Here is an 18,357-nt window from a genome sequence, read left to right on the forward strand (position 1 = left end):
AGCTACTGTTATTGTGCATTTTAATTCTTTCTATATGTATTTTTCAAAATCCCATGTCATGTTTGTTTCATTCTATATAAACAACATTCATTTTGTTGTACCCACCCACTTATTCATAGACTTTCTTTGCTCTTCATACCTTCCTACACCTTAGAGTTTCTATGTGGGATTATTTTTTTTTTCCCTAAGGAACAAAATTTCCTTTCCTTTAATATAAAAACAGTCTGCCAGGTGGTGAATCCCCGGTTTTTTGTTTTTCTGAAAAATGTCTTCACTTTGCCTTAATTCTTGAAGGATATTTTCACTGTGTAATGAATTCTAGGTGGCAAGTATTTCCCATAAGCAACTTTCATAGGTCATTCCACAGCCTTGGGATCTTATTGTCACTGAGGAGCCTCCTGTCAGTCTGTTGGTCGCTTCTTTGAAGGAAATCTTTTTGTTCTGGCTGCTTTCATATTCTTCTCTTTGTGGTGATTCTGAAGCCTCACAGTAATGTGCCTAGATGTAGATTTCTTTTTATGCATCCCACATGGGTTTCTGCGAGCTTTTTGAATATTGATTGTCAATCATCAGTTCTAAAAATAACTCAGCCATGAGGCCAGCACATGTTGCCTCTGCTTCATTCTCATTTATTCTAGGACTTCAATTAAAGATCTATCAATGAAATGTATGTCCCTTACCTATTTTTTTTTTTTTTTGGTCTCTCTGTGCTGCATTCTGGATTGTTTCTTCAGAGATATTTTCCAGTTGATTAATTCTCTCTGGTCTAATCTGCCATAAGCCTCATTCACTCAGTTTTTTTTTTTTTTTTTTTTTTTTTTGAGACAGGGTCTTGCTTTGTCACCCAGGCTAGAGCACAGGGGACCAATCATGACTCTCTCCAGCCTTGACCTCCCAAGCTCAAGTGATCCTCCCATCTCAGCCTCCTGAGTAGCGAGGACTACAGGCATATGCCAGCATGCCTGACTAATATATAGATATATATATTTAAACTTGTAGAGACGGGGGTCTCACTACGTTGCCAGGGCTGGTCTCAAACTCATGGGCTCAAGCAGTTCTTCTACCTTGGCCTCACAAAGTGCTAGGATTACAGGCATGAGCCACTACACCCAGCCCACTCAATTCTTACAGATTACTACATTTTTCAATTTTAGAATTTAATGGTACTTGTCTAAGTTTTCAAGATTGGCTTTTATCTCTATAAATATAATAAGCATATTTGTTTCATAGCGTTTGTGTTATATCTAGGGTTTCAGTATGTCTGTTTTTCTTGTTTTCATTGGTTTTGGCTTCTGTTGTTATGTCTCTTTATGTGCCTCATTATCTTTTTTTATTTTTCCACTTAGGTTGTACTTGAAAATTTATAAAAATAATTTGAGGACTAGGATAGTATTATCTGATTTCAGAGAAATTTTTATTTGCTTCTGCTGGGCGCTTGTGGGCACTGGCAGTCTCGAACAGAGGCCTGAGGTTTTCTAAATCACCCATTGCTGCTGCAAACTATACCCCCAATCCAAGGTACAGCACTTTAGGGTTTCAGTCCAGAGTGGGAGGTGGTGCCAGACTTGGACATGGTGCTGATCTTGTCCACCTTCCATGAAAAGCACAGCTGTACCTCTTAGCCACTTTCTTCCTGGTCTGTGTTTCCACTGTAAAACTGGCTTCAAAAGCTGGCTCTGTGCCTTAGTTCCCTCCCTAACCTTGGTCCAGAATTCCCCAATATTCCATTAGAGTCAGTATCTTATCCCTTTGACCCTTTTATGGTCTTAAAAAAAAATTTCATCCAGTTGTTACAGTTGCTGAACTAGGTCATTCAAATATTAACAGTTTTTTTTAAGTTGCTTTATAAACAGACTTTCAGCCAATCCTCCTATTTTTAGGCTCATTTCTACCTCAAATGCCAGGTCATTTTATTTTATTTTTTTGAGACAGTCTCATTTTGTTGCCCAGCCTGGAGTGCACTGGCATGATGATGGCTCACTGCAGCCTGGACCTCCCAGGCTCATGTGATCCTTCCACCTCAGCCTCCTGCCTAGCTGGGATTAGGGGCGTGCACCACCACACCTGGCTAATTTTTTTAACTTTTGGAAGAAACAAGGTCTCACTATGTTGCCCAGGCTGGTCTCAAACTCCTGGCCTCAAGCAATCCTCCTGCCTCAGCCTCCCACAATGTTGGGATTACAGGTGAAAGCCACCATGCCTGGCCAGGTCATTTTTAATGTCCATGTTTATGGTATCCCTGTTATTAAAGTTAGGACTTTAAAGGGTTACATAAAAATAATCAACTGCTAAATTCCTTAATACTCAGATATGATATAAAAAACGGTTTTGCTGAACTTAGAACAACCATTCGACTCAGCAACCCTATTATTGGGTATTACTCAAAGGAATATAAATCATTCTACCATAAAGACACATGCATGTGTATGTTCACTGTAGCACTATTCACAATAGCAAAGACACAGAATTAACCTAAATGCCCATCAATGGTAAAATGGATAAAGAAAACGTGGCACATACACACCATGTATATAAATAAAAAAAAATCCTATGCAGCCATAAAAATGAATGAGATCACGTCCTTTGCAGTAACATGCACGGAGCTGGAGGCTATTATCCTAAGTGAACTAACACAGGAACAGAAAACCAAATACCATATGTTCTCACTTATACATGGAGCTAAGTGATAAGAACTCATGGACACAAAGAAGGGAACAACAGACACTGGGGCCTACTTAAGGGTAGAGGGCGGGAAGAGGGTAAGGATCAAAAAACTACCTATCGGGTACCATGCTTATTACCCAGGCGACGAAATAATCTATACGTGAACTCCCCTGCAACACACAATTTACCTAACAAACCTTCATATGTACCCCTGAAACTAAAAAAAAAAAGTTAAAAAAAATAGCTTTGTTAAAATCAGCAGAAAATTATTGCCTTTCCTGCCCTCATGCCTTTTAGGCCATAGAAATGTTACTGAATAGAACATATTGATTTTGAACATTATCAAGTTCTAGAAAGAGATCATGGATGACGGGACAGTTTCTATTATAGAAGTTAGGTCTCAAGAGATAACAGGAAAACATGAGGGGCAAAAAAAAGGAGAAAAATATAGAAAAGCACTAGGATATTCACAGACTAAATACCTTCTTTACTCTGACAATAGTTATACATGCTTGCCTGATGCCAGCCTATATAAACTATAAGACTACTTGTCATATCTTAATTAGAGCCTGCTGTCAGCTAGTCAGGGAAAGACCTACCAGAAGAAAAAAGACACAAGTGCAAAAGAAAATCATACAAAATTCCTGTTTTACTCAATATAGTCTTGCTTAAAAGAAAGAGACAACTGAGGATTACCAGAAATTTATGGAAAATACAGCACAAAGGAAGAAATATTAAAAGGTATCCCAATAATTCTCCAGAAAAAGCTGAAAGAATACTGTAGCCATTTTTATTTTTAAAGTAGTTATTTAGAAAGAGCAATTCTAAAATTAAAAAAAAGGTATTGGGAATAAAAATAAGTTGTTGAACTGAGTTAATAATAAATGATATTAAGCAGTTATTATTAATTTCCTTTGGTGTGATACCAGTATAGTGGTTGTATCTTAAAAAATGAGAACACCTGGCCGGGCGTGGTGGCTCACACCTGTAATCCCAGCACTTTGGGATGGGCGGAACATCTGAGGTCAGGATTTCAAGACCAGTCTGGCCAACACGGTGAAACACCATCTCTACTAAAAATACAAAAATTAGCCAGGTGTGGTGGTGCATGCCTGTAGTCCCAGATACTCAGAAGGCTGAGGCAGGGGAATTGCTTGAACCTGGGAGACAAAGCTATCAGTCACGATGGTAACCACCAGAAAAACTCCCAGCAAATTACTGACAACGGTTCTGGGAAGTATGATTAAGGAGGTACACCAAGGGGAGATAGAGAGGGTTACAGAATTTTGTGCCATTCTGTTCCTCTGCACTTTTACAAATCATGTAATACATTATTTCTATAATAAAAACAAATTTAATTAACAATATGAATAAATTTTCAGAGAAAATGGAGCATGCTGAATTCAATGAATTCCTTCAGTTTCCTTGTACATTTATACTAAAATTCTCTAATACTGTTGCTCATTTTAATCTTCCATTCCAAAGAATTCCATTAAGTATTTTTACATAATTAACTATTGCTCTATAACATAAATAATGACAGCATTTACCTGGAAAAATATATACATTGTTTCCTTGACCTGGTGTAAAGACTCGCCCATCTGTGAGTTTCACTGGCCCAAATGGACTGCCACTGGCAAACAAACACCTGCCCTGTTAAGAAGATGGAATAACTTCAATTTTGTTATTTTCTGTGGATGACAAAATTGGGGTGAATTCATACAAAATCAAGTCCTGGAGTAAAGTAGACCAATATATTACTTGGAAACAAAGCATAATATACTATATAACAATCTTTTCATTACAATCCTTTGTTAGAATGAGGTTTGTTTTATGTGTAGTATACATTCAATAAATAATTAATAAAGTTAAACATCATTTATTACTAAAAATTTAAAAACCAGACACTTATTTTTAAGAAATTTAAGGCCAGGCACAGCGGCTTACACCTGCAGTCCCAGCACTTTGGGAGGCTGAGGTGGGCAGATCACTGGAGGCCAGGAGTTTGAGACTGCCTGGCCAACATAGTGAAACCCTATCTCTACTAAAAATACAAAAAATTAGCTGGGTGTGTTGGCCCATGCCTATTGTAATCTCAGCTACTCAGGTGGAGAATCACTTGAACCTGGGAGGAAGAGGTTGCAGTGAGCCGATATCATGCCACTGCACTCCAGTCTGAGCAACAGATCAAGACTCCATCTCAAAAAAAAAAAAAAAAAAAAAAAAAAAGAAATTTAAAATGTAGATAGCCAATAAATATCATTCCATATTATAAAGACCAATATAAACACCTATGAATGAAGGGGAAATACCAAAACAAATGGCCGTCATTTACTGTATAACTGCTAAAACTAATAACCAAGTACTTTATATGTGTTAACTCAGTTAATCTGCCATCATGAAAACTTCATCATCATCTCCATTTCACTAATTTTAAAAAATCAGAAAACTAAGGCTATTTTCAAATACTTTGTCAAAAGTCACACATCAAAACTGTAGTAGTTAAATCTTAATCTAGATTTTTTTGTAACTCCACAGCCACAGGTTTTCAATGATGCTGTAATACCCAGCAGTAGGCAGTTTATAACACAGGCATATGGCATGACCATAGTATCACTCCAGGAAAACAAATGGCCTGATGCCTTGTTAAAGAAGAATACTTCTCCAAATTTGTCACATCTATCCAATTTTGATACTATGCTCTATAATGGCATATAATAAATGTTACTGGCATATTCAGTATTTCTAAGATAATTAATTGTATTATTATTCTTTATAGTATTGTAGACCCTTGGCTTTAGTGGATTTAACATTCAAGAATTTGAATCCAGGTAATCTGAAGGTCAACAATGCAGAGTAAGCATTACTTTTACAGGAAATACTTTCCATTTCAAAATGATACAAGGTTTAAGAGTAGAAGCAAGCTAACTATGCTAGTAGGGCACAGCTGACTATCTTAGACTTGCAACTCTATATTGTTTTATCATTTTCTACCTGTTCTATGGATAGCTATTACAATTCTCTATCTGTTCCAAACATTACTTATGACTAAAAATTTTGTTTCTTTGACGATTAAGGTTAGTTCATGGTTAATGTCATACATGTTATCACAATAAGCACATACTTATTTTTCTGGCACCATTAATTTTAATAGTCTTATAAGGTAGATTATACAATATAGCACGTCATGGAAAAAATGTTCTCATGGTATCAGTTAAGTTTGGAAATTCAGAAAGATTTTGGTTGGCCAGGCACAGTGGCTCACACCTGTAATCCCTGTACTTTGGGAGGCTGAGGTGGGTGGATCATGACGTCAGGAGATCGAGACCATCCTGGCTAACACGGTGAAACCCCGTCTCTACTAAAAATACAAAAAATTAGCCAGGCCTGGTGGCGGACACCTGTAGTCCCAGCTACTCAGGAAGCTGAGGCAGGAGAATGTCATGAACCCAGGAGGTGGAGCTTGCAATGAGCTGAGATGAGATCATGCCACTGCACTCCAGCCTAGGCAACAGAGCGAGACTCCGTCTCAAAAAAAAAAAAAAGACAGGTCTTGGGAATCTCTTCAATAATGACAACATTCTATAGCAGTTCACGTTCTCCAGGTCATTATCCCTGCCTCCCCTGCCCATTTAACCCAATAATTAATCCATGGCTTAAACGTGGCCAGGTTTTAATAATAGTATATTCTTATTCTGAAGTCCAAGTTGCCCTATGTAAGCAGCTGACAATTCAACTATGAAGATTTTTCTTTTTAAGTATTTTTCTCGCTGAGCAGCAAAGGGTGTTGGAGTAACATCTCCACAGTGAAAACAAAAGGGGACTAAAAATTTAACAGGTGATGACTACTCAAAATTCTATGCCATTATTTCATGTAACACTAAGAAATAATTTATGTAAAAGTAAACTATGACACAATGCTCTTTTTATTATTACTTTTTTTGAGACAGGGTCTCATTCTGTTGCCCAGGCTGGAGTGCAGTGGCACAATCACAGCTCACTACAGCCTCAACCTCCTGGACTCAAGCAATCCTCCCACCTCAGCTTCCCAAGTAGCTAAGACCACAGGTGTGCATCACCATGCCCAGCTAATTTTTAAATTTTTTATACAGACAGGGTTTCGCTATGTTGCCCAGGCTGGTCTCAAACTCATGGGCTCAAGTGATCCTTGATCTTAAAACTGATGAAATACAGTATATCAAACTAGTCTCCTTGGGGAATTTTTATGTATTCCAATAATGTACATTTATTACAATATTTATTCAAAAAATAAAATTCTTAAATGAGCAGTCTTCTGGTGATACACTACTACTGCTCAAAATACTTAAATTTTTTATATTTTGGAAATGTCAATGATCCATGATGCATTTAATATACTTACCAAATAGTCATTGTAGATGACTAAGATTTAATTTGGGGAGCAATAATCATTAGTTTTAAGTAATGATTGGTGAAGCCTGGTGAAGAGGACAGGCAATCAAACTAAAAGTAATAAAAAGATAAGACAGTATACTAAAGAGACTAATTTTTAAATATCTGTATGATGATTCTGTGATTTATTTAGAAGAAGAGATTTCAATAATTATTATATCAGTTGGAAACCAACAGTCACGTCACGAGAATTTATTCGTCACGAGAATTTATTTTGACTAACAGAGTGGCCATATGGAAGCAAAAGAATTTTGAGAGAATACATGTGTCAACATAAAGTTTTTTTTTTTTTTTTTTTTGAGACACTTGCTCTGTTGCCCAGGCTGGAGTGCAGTGGCATGATCTCGGCTCACACAGCCTCTGCCTCCTGGGTTCAGACTATTCTCCAGCCTCAGCCTCCTAGGTAGCTGGGACTACAGACGTGAGCCACCACATCTGGCTAATTTTTTTGTATTTTTAGTAGAGACAGGGTTTCACCATGTTGGCCAGGCTGATCTTGAACTCCTGGCCTCAAGTGATCTGCCCACCTCGGCCTCCCAAAGTGCTGGGATTATAGGCATGAACCACTGTGCCTGGCCTACACAGTGTTCAACAATGGGAAAAAGAGAATGCCAAATATATCAAGAGTATGCTGAGAGTTCTGCTTTGGCAATGATTTTCTGGGTTATTTCATACCAATTTTTCCTCTGGTTACAATTTTAAAAACCAGATAAAATACATTTTTAAAAATTTTTGTAAGGAAGTAGAGACCTAACAAGATAGTGAGAGTTTGGTGTTGGGGAAGAGTGGTTTCCAAGATCCAAGAGAAGAGGGAAGCAAGATATAGGAGCCTAGCATTTGAAGCTCTTCCCCTCAAGATGACTGCTGATTTCCAAATCAAAAGCTGTGGCTGAGACCCTGAACAGCAAAGCTACCCAAAGTCTCATGATGACAGAGAGGAAAATGGATGTTCAGGGACCATTAAGGATGAGAGGTGCTGATAAATACCTCAGGACTTTTGATGATTCATACACAAAGCAGTGGATACCAGGAGAAAGGGCAAACTGGAAATACCCCAGGTCTCATGTGGACCACATCCTGACTGGATTATGGTGATCTACTCGAAAAAGTAAAGTCCCTTTCTCCAAAGATAACTTTATCCTCAGCCTTAAATTATTGCTGTAGTTCTTTTTCTACACTATCCATCACTCAATTAAAAAAAAACAAAAACAGGCTAGGTGCGGGGGCTCACGCCTGTAATCCCAGCACTTTGGGAGGCCAAGGCAGGCAGATCATGACGTCAGGAGATCGAGACCATCCTGGCTAACATGGTGAAACCCCGTCTCTATTAAAAATACAAAAAAATTAGCTGGGCATGGTGGCAGGGGCCCAGCTACTCGGGGGGCTGAGGCAGGTGAAAAACAAAACAAACAAACAAAAAAACAAAACAAAAAACAAAGTACAAATTAGCCTCATAAACAAACCTGATAACCAAGACAGAACAAAAGATAGATAATAAAAATGGGTGAGATATTTGTTACCATCAGAAAATTTTAATTGTAATTCATATATTCAAGAAATTAGGTGGGACACAGTGGCTCATGTCTGTAATCCCAGCACTGTGGGAGGCTGAGGCAGGGAGATCACTTGAGGTCAGCAATTTGAGACCAGCCTGGCCAACAAAGCAAGACCTTGTTTCTACAAAAATAAAAATTAAAAAATTAGCTGGGTATGGTGGTGCTTGCCTGTAGTCCCAGCTAGAGAGGAAGTTGAGGCAAGAGGATTACTTGAGCCAGGAATTGGAGTCTGCAGTGAGCTATGATTGTGCCACTACACTCCAGCCTGGGCGACCAAGGGAGACCCTGTCTCAAAAAAAAAAAAAAAAAAAAAAAAATTAAATGACAAGATATAATTATTGTTCAAATTATAAGGTATAACAGTACTGTGGTTATACATATATATACACACACACATATATACATACACATATGTGTGTGTATGTATATTTATATATTTTTGAGATAGAGTCTCGCTCTGTCGCCCAGGCTGTAGTGCAGTGGCGCGATCTCAGGTCACTGCACGCTCTGCCTCCTGGGTTCACGCCATTCACCTGCCTCAGCCTCCCGAGTAGCTAGGACTACAGGCACCCACCACTACGTCCGGCTAATTTTTTTTTTATTTTTAGTAGAGACAGGGTTTCACCGTGTTAGCCAGGATGGTCTCAATCTCCTGACCTCGTGATCCGCCTGCTTCAGCCTCCCAAAGTGCTGGGATTACAGGCGTGAGCCACCATGCCTGGCCCTGTGGTTATATTTTTAAAAGAATCCTTAGCTTTTAAGACATATACTATAATATTTTTCTATTATAAAAATCTTTTTTTTAAAGGAGTGAAGATTAAAAAATGTATCACAGATTTATTACTTAATCTCAAGGATGTAATCTAGCAATTACAGTTGCTAGACATCATTGTAAACAAGCCTTTAAAAATCACTTCCTAGAGCCAGTTAGATCACTTACCAGAACAATATAGAAAGTAATTGTGGAGATTAAAACTACATCCTTACAGACTGGTAGGAAAAAAACCCAAATGTCAAGTGATTTATAGGCAGATATTTCTAATTGGGCTATAACCCATGCTAGTGTCAAAGATCTAAAAGTAGTCAATCTTAAACAGTTTGGATGTAAATAAAAATTTGTTCTCCACAGCTGTCAGATGACTCAAAAAAAAACAGCCCTAGAAAAGACAAACACTGATGGTGATGACACATTTGAAGAGAGTAAAAAGAAATGTTTCATGAAATGTAAGTACAAAAAGGCAATATTTAGAAATTGATTGTTTCTACAGTACATGATTTTAAGTCTGTTACTAAATTAATAAATTACTATACAGATAAAACAGAAATTCTACAAATGAAAAAAACACAGTAACTAAAATTAAGAACCTAACAACAGATGAGCACAGCTGAACACAGAATCTGCAAACTGGAAGATAGGGCCAAAGGAAATCACCAGATTGAAACACAGAGAGCAAGAGGGATAATATATATAGAAAACAGTGTAAAAGATATGTGAGATATATCTCTGACCATATAGTTAGAGTCCCATAAGAGGAGAAAGAGAATGTGGCCAAAGCAGAGATACTGGCTGGTATTTTTTCAAAACAGAAAAAACAAAAACCAAAAACAGACATCAAGCCACAGATTCAGAAGCAGTATAATCCCCATATGGAATAAATACAAAGAAAGCCACCCAAAGGTCTGCCGTAGTCAAACTGTTAAAAACCTAAGACAATGATATGTCATCAAAAACAAAACAAAAGTCAGAAAACAGTAAAATATCTTCAAAATGCTCAAGTATTTACCAACTTTTACTTCTATGCACAGTGAAAATATCCTTCAAAATGAAGGCAAAACAAATTACCAAGAGAATTCATTAGATCTACACTTAAATAAAGGAATTCTTCTGGTAGAAGGAAAATGGTCCTAGGTAGAAGCAGACTTGCAGGAAGAATAGTAATAAATAAATTAAAATGTAGGTAAATCTGAATAATTTTTGTAAAATATAACAATCATGTATTTTGGGTTCAAAATACATAGAAAATTAAAATTTGCAACAATAATGCAAACAGTGTGAGAGCATTTCAATGGAGTTATAAAGTACCTGTTTCCCATAATTGGCATAAGCAATGATTTATATCAGACTTTGATCATCCATAGATGCATGCTGTAATCTCTAGGGAAACCACTAGAACAACTGTGTAAGAATATATAACTAATAAGCTAGTGGAGGGAAAATAATACACATATCAATTCATGTGATTAGTAATACCTCTGTAAGTGTATATGCTTCTTCAGCCGTGCACTCTGCCTGTGCTGTAGGATTACTTAATGCAAATATTACAGGCCTTTCATTGATAGAGGCCATGGCTCTGATTACATCAGGAGTGAAAAGACGGCCAGCACCTGCAACTCCTGTAGTAAGAGGGAAAAACAGCAACTTCATTATAGGTATAAAAGCAATGCTTATCAATAGCATTTCTACAATAGGCCTGCAATAACAAAAACACAGGTAATATCTCATCACAAAGACAGCACTATCTCAGCAATGCAAAATCTATGAGAACGCAATCTCAAATCTGAAAAGAAAAAACAAGATGCTGAAAGTTCTCACTTAAATATTTATTGTCTACTATACACACAGTAAATTATGAGAAATTTTATTCTTTTAACTTTTTGTTTTTTGAGACAGAGTCTCGCTCTGTCACCCAGACTGGAGTGTAGTGGCACAATCTCAGCTCACTGCAACCTCCCCCTCCTGGGTTCAAGTGATTCTCATGCCTCACCTTCCCAGGTAGCTGGGATTAAAGGTGTGTGCCACCACACCTGGCTAATTTTTGTATTTTCAGCAGAGACGGGGTTTCGCCACATTGGCCAGGCTAGTCTCAAACTCCTGACCTCAGGTGATCTGCTGCCTCGGCCTCCCAAAGTGCTGGAATTACGTGAGGCACCATGCCCAGCCAATTTTTAAAAAGAGTATACAACTATCTTCATCACTCTAATTAGGAAGATAAAACTTGCTACCTACCACATGGATGAAACTTGACATTATGCTAAATAAAATAAGCTGGTCACAAAGAGAAAAATACCATGTTATTCCATTTATATGAGGTAGTTAAATTAATAGAGACGAAAAGTAGAATGGTGGTTGTTAGGGGGTGGGGGGTGGGGAAAATGGGGAGTTGTTTATTTTTATTTATTTATTTTTTGAGATGGAGTCTCACCCACCGAGGCAGGTGGATCACCTGAGGTCAGGAGTTCGAGACCAGCCTGGTCAACATGGTGAAACCCCATCTCTACTAAAATTACAAAAATTAGCCGGGCATGGTGGCAAGCACCTGTAATCCCAGCTAATTGTGAGGCTGGGGCAAGAGAATCACTTGAACCTGGGAGGCAGAGGTTACAGTGAGCCAACTCCAGCCTGAGCGATAGAGCGAGACTCCATCTCAAAAAAAAAAAAAAAAAAGAAAAGAAAAAAAAAAACAAAACAACTTACAGCTATATAGAAAATTAAATAGCTCCTCTTTTAAACATTTTTACATTTTCTGCTGAGAAGGTAATGCCATGATGGCATAGTCTGATGGCAGCTATGCAATGTCACACTCAAAGTTTTCAGCTTTGTTGCCCACGAAAACTTTGAGTCTGCACAGAATTTCCCTGGTAAAATCTGCAAATGGCTTTGGTCTTTTTCATGTTTTGAGTCCAACAGTCATACCAACTCTAAAAGCAAAGCATGATCGACTGCACAGTGTCTAGGACCTAAAAGTATAAAGCAACATCTGGTAACTGAATTTCATGCATGGTAACCAAAAAGTTATCATAGAAAAACATTGTACAAGCTGAAATCTAGGTAAAACATAAAACTGCCAACTCATTTTTAGTAATCCTACATGGTAATTATGACTGGCAACATACAGTTAGGAAGCAAAATTATTTAACAGAATAACTTTACCTACCGATTATAGTTGAAGGCTTCAGTATATTCACTGCATCTTCAAAAGTATCAGGTATGCTCTCTGGGACTGGGTGAGTAAATGGTTCCTGATAACTATCTATTTTTGCTTTCCGCCCCTAAATTTTGAGATAAAATACAGTATTTTTTTAGTCAACGCATGTTAAGGATGAAATAAAAAGACATCATTATGAGTTACACATTGTTTCTACAATAGAAATGTCTTCTCATTTTCATTTACTTTCCTCTTCAACCTGTATCTTCCAATTCTATCTTCATCATGTCCATAAACTCAAATATAAAACAAAAATCCAATCTCCCATTATTCCTAGAAACTTTCTGGTTCCTCTAAAAAATGCATTTACTCTATGAGGTCTTCCTAAGTCCAATATGGCACAAAAGCCTACAATCCTTTATCTGAGGTAGATGAGTTTTGGAATTAGGAATTTTTCATTTTAATTTAATTTGGTTGGTTTGAGATGGGGTACCACTCTGTCACCCAGACTTGAGTGCAGTAGTAGCCTCTACCTCCCTGGGCTCAGGTGATCCTCCCACCTCAACCTCCAGAGTGGTTTAGGTACACTAAACTACTTATAGTTTAGGAACTACAGGCGCACACCACCATGCCTGGCTAATTTTTTTTGTAGAGATGGGGTTTTTCCATGTTGCCCAGGCTGGTCTCAAACTCCTGGGCTCAAGCTATCCGTCCACCTCAGCTTCCCAAAGTGGGAAGCTGAGCCACCACAGGCATGAGCCACCACTCCTGGCTGAGAATTTTTCATATTTTAGAAATACAATATGGCATATATCAAATATTACATATTCTCCCTCCCAACAGATACTCCACAACTGAACAAACTTACGAATAGTCACATCAAGTACAAAAGGTTAAGATTACCAAGAGCTTCTTTGTAGTGTGAGTCAGGTTTTGCTACTAGGTAAGTTCAGGGCAATCAGATTGGTCACCAAAATAAATTTCGGAAAAAATTTTGGAATTTCAAGGCCTTTAGGATTTCAGAATTGCAGACAGCCACCACGGACTTGTACTACCAAGAGTTCAGAAACAAGAGGAACAGGGAATTCTGGTTAAAGATGGCTGAATGAAGAGACATGCTTTCTTTTCCAAATCCCAGGTCAAAAACCATAAACGTTAAATTCTTAGTAGTGCCACAAAGCCAGAAGAGATACCACTGACAGACTAGAACAAGGAAGAGTTTCTCAAAGATCTGAGGCAGACAAAAACATACTGAATGCAAAAACCACCTGAGAAGTTCATATTCTTATTTTGGTAAAAAAGAAGACTTCTCCTGAAAAAGTGTGTTTCCATCAGAACTCCAAGATAACCCCAGACTGCAGGGGCTAGAAAAGCAGCACACTATCATCAGTCAGCTCAGAAAACCAGGCTGAGCAAACAGTGACATAAGAAGTCACTGTTTTCAAAGTTTCAAAATGAAGGGCAGTGTTTAGGGTCACCAGGAGACACTGGAAGCCTAATGCCCATAGGCCAAGCTACCTGCACACTGGAAAAGAAATATATAATCTGATAATGAATATGGAGATGGACAGGGTTCTCACTTTGTGCTAAGTAAACACATTGTAGCTACCAATACCGTGTTAGACCTGACCTACCAATAAGCTAAAGAATCACAACATATTTGATGAAAACCAACATTACAAAAAGTACCAAACTAAACTGTGTACTAGTCAAAACATACATCCCCCAATAGCCTTCTAAATATGTGATGTTTTATCCTTGTGCCTTACATACTAGTAAATATGGTAGTTAAATATGGTAGTTACAGCCTCTTTGGGAGGCAGCACAGTTTAATTATTCAGAGCACAGACTTCACAGTCAGGATACTTGGTTTCGAATCCTGCCTCCGTCACTTATAAGCTGATGACTTTGGATAACTCCCTTGACCTTTTAAACTGTTTCTTCATTTGTAAAACTTCACAGGGGTTTTTGAGATGATTAAAGAAGATAATACATGTAAAGTCTTATAACAATGTCTGATATATAACTACTATTACATTTTAAATTACATGTAGTTTAAGCACTCAAGATTTTTCATTCACATACGTCAATTTTTCATTTTATTTTTTGTACTAATAGAATACTCGTTCTAATTAAGAAGAAAAGATTTTAGAACTGGAGTAAAGTACATTTAGATAGCTTGCTCCACAGACATAAATGCCAAGGAACAGCTATACCATTATATTTTAATGTGTACATACAAAAATATAATAGCATTGTGTACTGGATTGGTTTATGAAACAGTTACTTATATTTCAATGTGTTACACAGTAGAAGATATATGACATTCTTAAGCTAGTGAAAATGGTAATCAATGCCAACAAAGATAGTCAGGCCCAAAGGTACTAAGTTAATCTGGGAGATAAGCTCTTTATTATCCATAAATTGGTTTCAGGAGCACATGCTTTTTTCCTGGGGAAAGGGTCCATAGATTTTTACTAGATTGCTTCAGGGGCTTATCATCTCCAAAGGGTTAAGAATTTCTGCTCATGGCTAGGCACAGTGGCCTCAGGAGGCTCAGGCAGGAGAATCACTTGAACCCAGGAGGCAGAAGTTGCAGTGAGGTGAGATCGCACCACTGCACTCCAGCCTGGGTGACAGAGAGAGACTTCATCCCCCTTCCCCCCCAACAAAAAAAATTAAGAAAATTAAAAAAAAAAAAAATTCTGCTCAAATATCAAAAGTTCTGCAATACTGTAATTTAATCAGGAAATTCTCAGTTCCTATTAAAAACCTAGTTTTAAGAGTGTCAAACACAATCATACTTGTACAATGGCCATTTGATCTCTTAAGAGCAAGAGAACAAAGCAAGAAAGAGTAAGTCTGATGCCAACATACAGATTAATTAAATATGAAGCAGGAGTCTTTGTAAAAGACAACAAGACTGGGGACATTTGTTAAAAAGAGAACGGAAGGTCCCAATTGGTATAATTTGGAGACTCCAATGAGAAATAAGATTTTAAGGAATAATATTTTTAAAATCCAACTAAAAATATAATACACTCTTTTGCTTCTCCAAATTTTAAATACCTTACCTTAACTAATAAACCATACTTGTCAAACATCCAGATTTTCTTTTGTGCCTCTTGTTCTGACAGGCCATTTTCTACCATAGACATAACTATAAGATTTGCAATTCCAAGAGCAGCCTGTTCAACAAAACATAAATTTCAATATATACTAGAGTATGATGCAATGCTTGAATTACTTTATATATGAAGATTATATAGCATATAATCTTATATAATCTTATATATATGCTATATGCTAAAGAATCACAACATATTTGATGAAAACCAACATTACAAAAAGTACCAAACTGTGTACTAGTCAAAACATACATCCCCTAATAGCCTTCTAAATAGCAAACTTATATGCTATAATAAGAACTATTTGGTTTATTTTTCCCTTACGAATCAAACAAAAATTATTTGTGATATTCTCTCTAAACACATTTTAAATTACCTGTTTTACAGAAGAAGTCTTGATTTCATACCCTCTATCTCAACAAAATTACAGGGTCATTATGCTCTTTTATAAATATCAATATTCTGCCCATTTTCCAATTCTAGAAGAGAGGATGGCTTAAGTTTTAAAAAGCCTACAAAACTTACCTCTCCTGCTCCAAGGAATAAGATTTTGTGTTCGGAGATTGGTTTACTAATAACTTTTTGTGCTGCAAGAAGACCTGCTAGAGCTACTGCAGCTGTCCCTATAAGAAAAACAAAGAGTTTTACAAATAAAAAATGGGCACATTAAAAATGTTTAAAAAGTAGGAATCCAAACCCTAAAGTTTTTTTTTTTTTTTTGCTTTACCTTGAATATCATCATTGAAAGTACAATATTTTTCTCGGTACTTTCTCAAAAATCTGAACGCATTATGATTTCCAAAGTCTTCGAACTGAATGAGTGTGTTCCGGCCATATCTAAAAACAGCAAAACCCACAATAGTTGTGATGAAAATAATACTATTAAACATCTTTCCACCTAATATTCCCTACAATAGCATTCCAAAATAATGTATTATGTTAATTCAATTAAGGCCATCTGAAAAATTTTAGAGCCTGTAAAAGACTAGATCCAAAATGTAGAAATTATTCAATAAAAAAAGTATGAGGTGTTTAAAAAGAACGTGGCACCATGATAAACCCATGGGATATCAATCTATGTAAACTATTTTCAAGTGTCCAGGAGACACTTCCTTTGACTCTGAACCTCAAAAAATATATATTTGATATGCATATTCTCATTACATTAATAGTTAAACAGCAACACAAGAAAGTATATATTAAATAAGTAACTGAAAAATAATTGCTATTTGAGTTCACTGACATTCAGCAAAAGATGTCAATCGTTTAGGTGAGCTAAGTAGTAAGGGAAGGCTTGAAAAGGAGGTGGGCCCTGAAAGAACAAAAAGTAAAGAGGTAGAAAGAAAAGCAGGCTATTATTAGGGTGACCCTGAATTTTCAACAGTCTGGCTATACATTTCATGGTTTACATTAAGAGATAAGGGAGAAGTTGGTTAATGCAGGTTGGGACCAAATAAGGGAGAATCTCTAATGCTAAATTAGAGAAGAGGGACTTTCTTCTGCATCCCATGTAGACACAGTGAAGGCTGCCAAGAAAGGAAAAAATTCACATATGACTCCCTTTAGGAAGGATAAACCTGCCAGTGATACGTAGCACATACTGGTGTGGGGAGAGATGCGAGTGGCAGAAGCAACTAGGAGGCTACTGTGATACGAAGACAAGAGATCTGAAGCAGAAGGTGCAGGAAGCAAAAGGAGTAATTATGAGCTATTAGGATGAATAGAAATTGATAAGGATCAACTGGGAAATGAGGAAGAAGCTGTTACAATGTCAAGGTAACTGGGATAACTAAGAAGATACTATTTGGTTGTCCAAGGTAGGAAAGTGAGAGGAAGAAGGAGAGATGACAATTTCCGGGAAGATGTAAAGTTCAGTTTTAGACTTGTTAACTTCGACTCTGAAAAGGAATTAATTTTTAAATACCTTCTACATGCCAGCAATTTTAAAGGTAGGCCAGGGTTAGATCATTAAGGTAAAGAGTTTGACTTTATCCTATGGCAATAGGAAACCAATGAGAGATTTCAAGCAAAAGAATGACATAATGAAGTACATGTTTCAAAACAATTAATCTGGTATTAAGGTGGAGATGAACTGGAGAGGAGAGAAACTAGAGGAAGAATTAGAAAACTTCAGAAGAGACATAAGGAGAGAGCAAGATTGTGGTAATGGAAAACAAGAGACATTTAAGTGGTAGTACCCACTGAATTTGAGGAATATCTGACTGCATGGGAGACTGATGGAGAAGGCAGAAGGGTCAAAGATAACACCAAGATCAAAGTTTTGGCAATAGGATGAATGTTACTGCCAATAATAGAAGGTGGGAATACAGAAAATAGGTTGTTTGGAAAGGAGTTCAGTGTGGGATATGAATATGCACACACAACAGAATATCCAGATGGAATATTCTGATTATTAGAAATGCAGGCCTCAGAAGAGCAGGGGCACTACAGATGGGTTTTTATGGGTTTAGTAGTAACATGCATAAAGGTCATAGTTGATCATGGCTGAAAGAGAAGAGGACTAGGTGGTTATCCACATTTAATAAGACAGCAAGAACCTGTGAAGATGACAAAAAAAAAAAAAGAGAGAGAGAAAGGTGGGAGGAAGACCAAGTTAGGAGGAAGCTGTTTAGCAATCAAGAGAAGAGAGAG

General features: G+C 37.2%; 1 protein-coding gene across 1 annotated transcript in view; it reads right to left on the reverse strand.

The window, feature by feature from the left end:
* Positions 1-18,357, reverse strand: part of ME2 (malic enzyme 2) — a 73,333-nt gene that overhangs the window by 13,971 nt on the left and 41,005 nt on the right. The window contains exons 8-13 of the mRNA XM_050767754.1: positions 16,433-16,542; positions 16,231-16,328; positions 15,652-15,765; positions 12,587-12,701; positions 10,903-11,045; positions 4,215-4,317 (exon numbers count right to left, since the gene is read on the reverse strand). Of these exons, the coding sequence (XP_050623711.1) occupies positions 4,215-4,317; positions 10,903-11,045; positions 12,587-12,701; positions 15,652-15,765; positions 16,231-16,328; positions 16,433-16,542 (683 nt within the window). The remainder of the gene's footprint in view (positions 1-4,214; positions 4,318-10,902; positions 11,046-12,586; positions 12,702-15,651; positions 15,766-16,230; positions 16,329-16,432; positions 16,543-18,357) is intronic.

Source organism: Macaca thibetana, chromosome 18, assembly GCF_024542745.1.
Source record: "Macaca thibetana thibetana isolate TM-01 chromosome 18, ASM2454274v1, whole genome shotgun sequence".
Taxonomy (NCBI): Eukaryota; Metazoa; Chordata; class Mammalia; order Primates; family Cercopithecidae; genus Macaca; species Macaca thibetana.